At 37.0% G+C, this 11,372-nt stretch overlaps 1 protein-coding gene across 1 annotated transcript; it reads left to right on the top strand.

The window, feature by feature from the left end:
• Positions 1-338: 338 nt before the first annotated feature.
• Positions 339-812, top strand: LOC104232868 (uncharacterized). Its single transcript, XM_009786151.1, has one exon. The coding sequence runs from the start codon at positions 339-341 to the stop codon at positions 810-812; it is 474 nt and encodes a 157-aa protein (XP_009784453.1).
• The last annotated feature ends 10,560 nt before the right edge of the window (positions 813-11,372 follow it).

Raw genomic sequence — 11,372 nt, 5'->3', positions numbered from 1 at the left:
TAAAGAAAGGACACAATGTATGCCTTTTACTCTTGGATAATTAGGGGGAGGGGGGGAAGGTTTTGTATCTCTTGCCTAAAGGTGAGGACGCAATGAATGCCTTGGACTCCTTGATTTTTAAAAGGGGAGACATTTTCATCTTCTACCCAAAGAAGAGGTGTAATGGATGTCTTTGACTCTTTTGATTTAATATATTCATGCCCATAATTCTATCTAATTTTGTGTTGTTTGCTTATACAGCTGTTAACAACATGACTACTCAATTGAATTCCATTAAAACTCTGACTAGTAGCAACTACAAGAAGTGGAAAAAGGATGTTTAAATAGTGTTAGGTCTGATGGACCTGGACTTTGCATTGACTGAAGAGAAACCTACTGAACCCACAACTACTGGCACTGCAAGTGAAAAGGCTAAGTATGAGAAATGGATGAAGGCTAACAAATTGATCCTTATGATCATGAAGTCCACTTCTGATCACATAAAAGGTGCAATCAAGTTTAATGGAAATGCAAAGGATTTCTTGAGTGCCATTGGACAGGAATTCCTAGAATCTGATAAAGCTGAGATAGGTAGCCTGATTGATTCCCTGTCTACCATAAAGTATGACCTTGTAAGTAGTGTCTGTGATCATATTATGAAATTGGTTAACATTGCTACCAAACTGAATAATTTAGGTGTAACCATTATCGATGATTTTCTTGTTCATCAATCCCTAAGGTCTCTTCCTGAGCAGTTTAACCAGCTTAAGACAACTTATAATGCACAAAATGATAATGGAGTGTTGATGAGCTTATTACTATTTGTGTGGTAGAGGAAGAGAGGATCCAAATGGAGAAAGTTGAGGGCGTAGTGAACCTTGTTAGTTCGTCTAGATCAGTTGATTATCCCTCTTATAAAATAAGGGTGTTTTGAGGATCGGTACAAGTTTTGAAGGTGGTATATGACTTGCTCGTGCCTTTGGTTGAGGTCCCGGGGGCCTCGGGGTGATTTCGGGTGGTTAACGGGTAAGTTTGAGTTGAGTTTGGCAGCAAAAGGAGTTCTATTGCTATCATAACCGCACCTGCAGTTAGGGGACTGCAAGTGCGGGCTCGCAGGAACGAATAGGATGTCGTAGATGCGGCCAAGAGAGGGGCAGGCTGGGATTGCAGAAGCGAGGTCCTGGTTGTACCTGCGGTTGCGCAGATGTGGGATTTCTTGCACAGGTACGGCCCTGTATTTTAAGTGAAGTTCGCATGTACGACTATTTAACCGCAGGTGTGGTTTGCTGGGGCAGAAACTATAAATTCCACCCTTCGCGATTTTTGACCATTTCTCTCAATTTTTCATTCGGGGTGAAGCTTTAAAGGGCATTTTCAAGGGAGATTTTCAGAGGGACTCATTGAGGTAAGGCCTTTGGTCCTTAAGCTCGTTATTATGGTGATTTTTATCATTGTAAGCATGAAACTTAAAGGAAAATCAGTGGTAAACTGGGGGTTAGGACTTGGTTAATTGGAGAGCTTTGAGTGGTGATTTGAGGGACCATTTGAGGTCCAATTTTGGTACTTTTGGTATGACTGAATTTGGGAGAGTGTGAGGATTCTGAATTTATAAATTTTATCCGATTTCGAGATGTGGGCCCGGGGCGTTTTAGTCATTTTTTCTAATTTCATGTATTAGCTTAGAATTAATTAGTTGAATTAGTTGCTTGAAGTTATATTTACATTATGCAATTACTTTGAATAGATTTGGGCCATTTGGAGTCTGATACTCGTGGCAAGAATGTGGTATTGAGTTGATTGAGCGGGTTCAAGGTAAGTGGCTTGCCTAACCTTGTGTGGGGGAACTCCCCTTAGAATTTGATATTGTTGATATTTGAAATGCCTTGTACGTGAGGTGATGAGTGTGTACTTGTGCTAATTGTTGAAAATCCTGTTTTTATTAAGTAACTATAATTGTGTTTCCTTTCCTGTTTATACTACTTGCAAATTTAAGCCTACTATTAGCTTAGGGAAGCATGTCTAATTGTTTTAATTGCTTTACTTTCTCAAACTGCCTTATTTGGATTATGTGCAGCATGCTCGGTTAAAAATACCTGTTTTACGTTGCTATAAAATTTGAATTGAATTGAGTATTCTTCGTGTTGTTGTTGTGTGTTTACTTTGGGACTATGGGATGGTATCCCGGGAGATCCCCCTATATGTTTACTATGGGACTACGGATTTGTATTCCGGTAGATCCCCCTGCACATTATATTGGAACTATGGGACTGCACCCGGTAGATTCCCCTAGTACTGGGTATTTACATTTGGGACTACGGATCAGGATTTCGGTAGATCCCCGCGCACTATGAGTTGGACTACGGGATGACACCCGGGAGATCCACTAGATATTTACATTTGGGGACAGCAGGACGGTATCCTGGGAGATCCCCGGTTGTTATCTCTGTGTTGAGATGTATTCCTTCTGTGATTATTTTGTCTTTGTTATAGTTGCTGTCATTCCTATTATCATGTGTTACTTTATACTGTTAGCATTTTTAATTATATTGTCGTATTCTATAATGTTTTACCTCATTTTTCAACTATAATCAGTAGGGCCCTGACTTTTCTCGTCACTGCCTGACCGAGGTTAGGCTTGGCACTTACTGAGTACCGCTGTGGTGTACTCATGCCTTTCTGCGCATGTTTTCATGTGCACATCCAGGTACTTCGACTCTTCCCTGCTACCCTTGAGGCGAGGCGATTCTCCAAAGACTTCAAGGTATATTTGTCGCGTCCGCAGACTGAGGAGTCCCTTTCCATTGTCTCGTATAGTATCAGCCCTTCTGTATTTACTTTTGTTTAGACATTCTGGAGTTAGACACTTGTAGTTATTCAACAGCTTGTGATTTCATGAGATTCCGGGTTTTGGGGAAGTTGTTCAGTTTGAGAGTTATATTGTATATGCCGAGCGGCATCTTTAAACCCTCATTATGTTTATTCTGTAGTTTTTATTTATTTTATCTGTTGTTTTTCCTTTTTCCAAAATTGTTAGGCTTACCTAGTCGTAGAGACTAGGTGCCATCACGATAGTTCACGGAGGGCGAACTGGGATCGTGACACGTTCAAACCCTATGCTCCACGCATTATGGAGAGTCCGAGAAACAAACTCTTTCAAAAGCATTTATGAGAACTGAGTCAAGTAGTTGATGTTGCAATGGCTGGTCGTCCTCTTCGTAGGCTTGCCACAAACACCGACGGCCAATTTCTTCTTTTACTATGTTGACTCAACACTGCTGAGCTACACCATTTATTCATATACTCTTCGTTATTCTGTGGGGTAACTCTCATCCCTATTGATGCACAATGATCACAAAAGTAGAGCTCTATATAGATAAATCTTGGCACGAACCATATAGTCTAGAAGCTCGCCAACCACTATACTCCGTCTAAAGCACCCCAAAATCCGAAACCGTGACTTCCACACTGAGTAGACCTTCTGTAGATTTAAAGTTGTTTATATAACTCCTTTGGTACTGAGGTATAGGGTTATTAAGGAGGCAGACATACCACAATTCCTAGCTTTATCTCTTGCAAAATCTCGGGCCTTATACATTCTAGACCAAAACTAATATAACACATGACCCCGCAATCTATTCCTTGATAATGGACTTCCCCACTTGGCATGAAGTCATAGGCCACAATGTTTGATAATCCACAATGTTAAACTTCACAACTCATATAAATCAACCCTATTACTTTCAACTATTCCCATGTTCTGCAATACTTCATAACAGCGGTCAAGAAAATCATGTAGGTCCTCAAAAGATGTACCACTGAAATGGAGTGGAAATAGTTTGGTAAACTTTTCCAACCTCAATAAACGGACTAGTGCGTCCTGCAATACTGGAGTAGCTATGAATCCTTCTAGAACCTGAATTGGTCCAACATGTACCGACTGGGCTAGAATCTCTACTTCTAGATCCACTTGAGGCTCTACAATAGGTGCTGATGTTCGAGCTCTAGACTGAGCTCTGCCTCTGCCTCTTTCCCTAATCGTAGCTGTCATTAGGGCTCCACTTCTTATCTGGTTATAGACGCATTGCATGTTGTCGAGAATTGTGAGAGAACAACAGTAGACGAGTTCAATCCTCAATGGTAGAATAAATTCGCAAGATAGAGTAGAATAGAAGTCAAATTGTTCCTAACTTTATAGCCTTTGAGAGATAAGTACAGACGTCTCCTTACCGATCTCTTAGACTCTATTAAGCTTGTTTGAGAATTGTGAGACCTAGGCAACCTAGTGCTCTGATACCAACTTGTCACGACCCAAATTCCCAACCCTCGAGATCGTGATGGCGCCTAACACCATACTTGTTAGGCAATCCAATGTTAGAATTTAGCTAACCGTTTCTTATAACAATTTAATTAAATATGAGTAAGCAGTTTAAAATAATGTGAAATCTAATACTATCCAATAGATGAATCAAGAATAATGTACGAATTAATGAAATGTATTGCAGTATGATTCTTAGTTCCTAATTTTAAATTCCTGAATGTTGAACCCCTGTATTTAGGCATGAGGTCGCATTTAATGTTTTATGCATCTTTGGGCCTGAGACCGCAGTTATATATACGTATACTTGGGCCCAAGGCTGCAATTTGTGCACACACACACACACACACACACACATATATATATATATATATATATATATATATATATATATATATATATATATATATATATATATATATATATATATATATATATACATGAGGCTGCAGTTTAATATTCAGATAAACAGGTTGTTCATCATTCAGAAAAGAGAGTATTCATATCCTTGCTTCCTTTGTTCAGTTCAGTTATCAGCTATCATTTCAGTTATCACTTATTAGTTATCAGTTATTATCTCAATTATCAGTTATTAGTTATCAGCTATTAGTTATCATTTCTATTTCAGTTTCAACAGTTATAATTTCAGTTATCAATTATTAATTCTCAGTTATCAGCTCAGTATTTGTTTCAGTATTTCTAATTCTTTCTTTCAGTTGCTTTACATACCAGTGCAATTCAAATGTACTAATGCCCCTTTTTTCTCGAGGCTTGCATCTCACGATGTAGGTACTGATTTACAGGTTGACGATTCAGAGCGCTAGGATTCTCGTACCAGCTTTTTGGTGATCCCCAGTCCTTTCGGGACATTATCATTACCTTACAGTCTTTTAGTATTTACAGACAGTCAGTGTTTTCAGTACTTCAATAGAGGCTTGATAGAGTAGAGTAACAGTTAGAAAGAGTCACAAGCTTTTTATGTTAAGCAACGTTGGCTACAGACATGTTTCAGACTTGTATAGTGTTTCCACACTTTGATTGTTATCATTCAGACTTTCAGTATATCAGCATGTGTTAGTTTATTTTCCGTATTTAGTATGTTATGATATCACATGTTGATTCAGCCAGCCAGTGGGTTCGATCGGTCATATGTAGTCAGGCACCGAGTGTCGTGTTACGTCCAGGCCAGGTTTCAGGGCGAGACATATACTTACACATATTGATATTTTTTATTCTCTTCTTACGGATTTAACATAGATATTGAAATCAAAGATAAGGATCAAGTTGTGTTATTGCTTGTTTCCTTACCCAGTCGTTTAAACGTATAAGAGATACTATGCTTTATGGAAAGGATAATATCTCTTATAAAGATATCAAATCTATTTTGAAATCGAAAGTGTAACACTTCCTTTTTATCACCCGAGGGGTATATGAGGGAGTTTTTCCAATTTAAGTGACATCATTCGAAATGGAATTATTTATTTATCAGAGTCTCCACTTGGGATAGTTTATGGTGTCTCAAGTCACCGGTTTATTTTAAATCCCAAATAAAGTCTGTGAAACCAGAAGACCGGTAAGGAATTCTATTAACCCGGGAAAAGGTGTTAGGCATTCCCGGATTCCGTGGTTCTAGCACGGTTGCTTTAACTATTAATAATTGGCTTATTATCTAATTTATTATACGTTTTAAACCTATTGTCCATTTTTAACTTTAAAACCGCTTTTATTTATTTAAAAAATGATTTTAAAGAAGATTCAAGGCTATTTAAAACACGCCTTAAACCGTGCTACATGAAATGCACCCTCGGTTCGCGACACGTTCTATTTAATATTGTTGAGAATTGAAATTGGGTCACATGAAATGTACACCCGAATTTAGTAATTAAAAAAATCAATTTAAAGAATGCGCCTAAAGCAACTACAAAGGTTCAAATTAATAACAATGTTTGCGAGGTCCATGGAAAATTCAATTAATGGCACACCTCGATTTTTTAAAGAGTTAGTATTAATTACACGAGGGCCATGGGTTATTTAATGAAAATGGCATACCTCAAATATTCTATAAAAAAAGCTAGCTAGTTTTGTGAGGGCCATGGGCTTAGGGGTTTTATTTGGCATGGCACGCCTCAAATTATTTTAAAGGGTTTTATTATTCGAAGTTGTTATAATCGGGTTACATGAAATGTACCCTAAATTTGGGAATTAGGCATCATTACTATGTCACAGGAACCGTACCCATAGCCACGATGGTTCATTATTAATCGCGCCTGAAACAAGCAACGATGTTCATAAGTTGTCCATTTCCTAAATTACTTTGAGATTGTTAAAGAGGCTCGACATTATGGAACGTCTACTGTAAGTAAAGCAAAGTCGGGGCTTGAATCAAGTGTTTGGAGTTTCAATAAAGATTATCACGAAACATCCAACAGGTCCAAGTAGGCTAAGATGGGTTCATAGTGGGGCCCGATACGTCACAGTCCACCGAATACGACATGATTTTTGCGGGTGAGGCCATAGGCTACCAAATGGGTCCGAATTGAATTCAGAAATGCGTATAACTACATTTGACTAGTCTTTCCACATGATTTTCATACATCAACATAACAATAGAAAAATAATTTAAAAAAAACTTCTACAAACATTAATTCAAGATTGCTCAGATTTTAAAGTTATAAATTAACTCCAGGAACTCGACATATGAAAGTGGCAGAAGTGATGACTTCAATTCGTTCAAGTGGAAGCTCAACATGGTCAAGATACACAATGATTGGTATACTCATCATCATACATCATTGGAGGACAAGAAGAGGACGCTCGAACAAGGCACAAACGATACAAGCAATATACAAGACGTGAAGAACATGATACATGGAGCAAAGTCGAAACTATTATCAACATTGATATATGATCTTTCACATTTATGTCACAGTATGAGAATCCCAGTATCAAAATTTCCTTTACAATTATGTCCGCACGCTATACCCTTCATTTATGGAATCAAATTATTATTACAATACACAAAATCCAAACAATAATAAAAGATAAAGGAAAATAGTCATGATTTTATATTAAACCAGATCTGAAAAACTACAGAGGTGAGAGAACATACTTACTTGGACTAGAATTGACCTTAATCAATAATTAAAACAACTAGAAAGCCAAGTAAGAGCTGAAATCAATAAGCTGGGACAAATCAGCTACAGCAACAAATAGTGACTCAACCAGCGAGGGAATAGTGACAAACAGCAGCTCCTCAGTCCAACAGCTCCAAATTCCTTTTTTGACTGTTTGCTTTGTTTTGTTTTGTTCATGAGAATTTTTTTTCTTTTTCTTTTTCAAATCTGAAACTCGGATTTTTCTTCTTTTGAAAACAGAACTCTTTTTAGCTTTGTTCCATCAGAGATTAGTGTGTGGGTGAGGTGAGAAACTGGAGAGAGAAAGGTCAAAGCTACACCATTTTTTAGAAGGTAAATGGTATGTCTTGGTTTTTGATGGGAAAATGAAGGAGAAAGCTTTTTTTTTAACTCCCCCAAAGGCGCCGTTCTCTGTTGCTCTCTGTCAGGGGAGCGTATATCCTATTGTCCCTATCTGTTAGGTCTAATGTATGTATAGGTTTTAATAAGAGGGGGGTCGTGGGCTAGGCGGGTCTGGGTAGGGAGATTGGGCTTTGGTCCGATTCTTCTTGGGCTGGGGCGGTAGAAAGGGTTATTTGGGCTGAGGGTTTAAGGGTGCAGCCCAAGTGTGTTAGACCCCCCTTTAAAATCATTTTTCCCTTTTTCTTTCATTAGATTTTAATCTCTTTTTTTAATTAAAAATTCCAATAATTAAAAATCATAAATTATCTAAAGCATGAAATTAAACTAGTTAACTAATTATAAAAATTATAAACATTACTTAATTCTAAATTGAAAGAGAAAAATCAATAAATTAAAAGACAAAAAATATAAAAATGAGCTATTTTTGTGATTTTTAAATTTTTATAAAGCAAATAATTATTGATTAATTCTAAAAATGTAAAAACAAATCCTAAATGCAATGCATGATATTTTGGTATTTTTCATGATTTAAATAAAAATTAAACACTCACATAAATGCAAATTCTACAAAAATTCCTAAAATGGCAAATAATTAATAGAAAACCTATTTTCTTGGGATTTTATAGGAGTATTTCGTATAGGGCAAAAATCACATGCTCACAGCTGTCCCTCTTTGCTCGGAAACACGAAGGATTTTCGGGCAAAGATAAAATGAGCAAACTATGGGGGATTTTTACCCGTTTGAAACTCCATGAGAAGCATCTTTTGAAAAAACCTGACTGAACTTTGCTTCAGAGGTTGCCTACATATCCTTGGTTATAAATGAATCAGGTCAGTGTAGTTCTGAAAGTTTTGGTAGGTGAGACTACCGAAAAACTATGATTTCACTGTTGTTGCTGTTATTTTTGCTTGCTGAGCTCCTTATTACACCAAAATGAAAGATGAAAAACTAAACTAGCTAAACCTATTAACTACGAGTTACAAGATTCTTATCTATAAACCTCCTAAAGCTTAATCTTGAGTCTTGGCTGGTCCTTCTTGCCGACTATAATGTAAATCTTGATGCTCGTTAGCTGGAGCCACCAATTCATTTTTCTTCAGCTTTTCGAATAAAGGTGGGACTTGGAAAGCTTGTGACTTCAATCACGTCCTGAGCAGTCCACATCTTTTCTCCGCTTCTGCACTTTGAGTTCACTTCTTTTTCTTTTTCTTCTTTTGTCTTTATTCTGGATTGAGACTCATTTTTTTGGTCATCTCGAACCCTGTGCATCGAGGTAAAACCTGCTCAGACACCAAAACAAACAAACGAATGAAATTTTTTTGCTCCAGTTTTCACTAGGAAAATTTTGTGAGTTATTGTAACAAAATTCTAAACTAATTCTTTATTGAAAGCAATAAAAGTCAGGATTGTGTATCCTTGGGAAAAAGAGATTAGGGAGTGGAGACCTTATATCTAAAATGAAATCAACTAGGTATTGGAGGCCCTAAGTTGGAAAGATTACCAGGTTATGTTGGCATCAACTAAGGAATAGGACCCGATGTTGGAAAAGATTACCAGGTTATGCTCGCATCAGCTAGGGAGTGGGACCCTATTCTGGAAAAGATTACCAGGTTATGCTGGCATCAGCTAGGGAGTGGGACCCTATGTTGGAAAAGATTACCAAGTTATGAATTGTGTACCTATGCTAAAATGAACCAAGAAGGATTTTTTGTTTTTTTAGCGAAATTCATTCTTTTAAACAAATTGCCCCAATGTTTTTTTTTCAAAGGCATGAACAAATGACTCTTTTTTTTAATCGAAACATCCTCTTTTCTTTTTTTAAATTTCCTAGAAGAAAATTCATCAGACTAGGTTTTTATATCTTAGGAGAAAAATTCATCAGACTAAGACATCTATCCTAGGAGAAAGTTTCTCGGACTAGGTTTTCTATCTTAGGAGAAAGATTCATCAGACTAAGATTTCTTGTCCTAGGAGAAAATTCATCAGACTAGGGCTCTTATCTTAGGAGAAAAATTCATCAAACTAAGATTTTGATCCTACGAGAAAGTTCATCAGACTAGGTCTCTTTTTTGTATAAGACTAAGATTTTTATCCTAGGAGAAAAGTTCATCAGACTAGGTCTCTTTTTTATTATCTTAGAAGAAAGATTCATCAGACTAAAACATTTATCCTAGGAGAAAGATTCATTAGACTAGGTTTTCTTATCTTATGTGAAAAACTTCATCAGACTAAGATTTTGATCCTAGGAGAAAGTTCATCATACTAGGTCCATTTTTTGTTATCTTAGGAGAAAGATTCATCAGACTAAGATTTTGATCATAGGAGAAAGTTCATAGTACTAGGTCTCTTTTCTTCTTTTTTTTTTGGTATCTTAGGAGAAAGATTCATCAGACTAAGATTTCTATCCTAGGAGAAAGTTCATCAGACTAGATCTTCTATCTTAGGAGAAAAATTCATCAGACTAAGATTTTGATCCTAGGAGAAAGTTCATCAAACTAGGTTTCCTATCTTAGGAGAAAAATTCATCAGACTAAGATTTTGATTGGGAGAAAATCCATCAGACCAGGGCTTTTTACCCTAGGAGAAAAAATGTGAGTGCAATGGCAATATTTTATGCACATTAGCAAGACAAATAAAAGAAAAGATTTGAGAAACTTCCCTTTGTCGGCTCTTCTCTTCTTTTCTTTTTCTCTTTTTTTTTCATTTTTCATCCTCTCTTTTTCATTTTTTTCTCTTTTTTCAATCATTTTCCTTGCACTGCTTTGTTCCTATTTCAAACAAAGAAAATTTTGTCAGTTTTAAAAGATAGAGGTCGGTTTGTGGTCTTGAGTCTTTGGCAACTTGGCTTTGTGCTTAATCAGCTTAAGTCGGTCTCAAGAGACTTTTGCTCTGCATCAACCCTGATTGTTTCACACCCGTTACCATTAGTATTTGTGTCTCAATCAGCCTTGTCCCAACTGGAGATCTTTGCTTAAGTAACCTTTTCTTATATCTTGAATGACTTCCTACTTTTTGAGCAATTTGTCTATCAAAGAGAATCACAAGTTATCTTTGCGTGTGCCAAGTTGGCTGGCAAGAGTCTTTTGGGAGAGCATTTGCATGAATCCTCAAGGCATGTTGACAGTAACAACTGAGTGTGCTGGACAAATTTACTTTGTGCAACTGAAAAGATGGTAGCAAATTTTGAAATCTTTTCTTGCTTGTTTTGACAAGGACTGACTCAGAGTGAAGGACACAATGACACAAAGAAACAATTTTAATAAGAAATGCCCATATCGGGAGGACAGAAGGAAGAGTTTTTTTTCAATAACTAGCCTTAATGATCATGACATGCAGTTTGGACTCAACAGCCTGATGTATCAAACTAAACTAAACTTCCCTTTTACCATTCTTATGACCCTTGAAGTCAGGCTTGTTCGTGCCAATCATTTGCATCAGCTTCACGACTCACCTTCGACTAGTGGTGCGCTGAGGTATTTTCAACAACAAGTCTCTCTCATTTATTTATCTCTACTTACCGTCGCCTTACAGTGCCCTTGAA

Source organism: Nicotiana sylvestris, chromosome 11 (genome assembly GCF_000393655.2).
Source record: "Nicotiana sylvestris chromosome 11, ASM39365v2, whole genome shotgun sequence".
NCBI lineage: Eukaryota > Viridiplantae > Streptophyta > Magnoliopsida > Solanales > Solanaceae > Nicotiana > Nicotiana sylvestris.
Note: the sequence above shows the minus strand (reverse complement) of the source record. Positions and strands in the feature narration are given on the sequence as shown.

Coding starts and splice junctions, on each gene's coding strand:
- LOC104232868 (XM_009786151.1), top strand. CDS start 339: ATGGACCTGGACTTTGCATTGACTGAAGAGAAACCTACTGAACCCACA.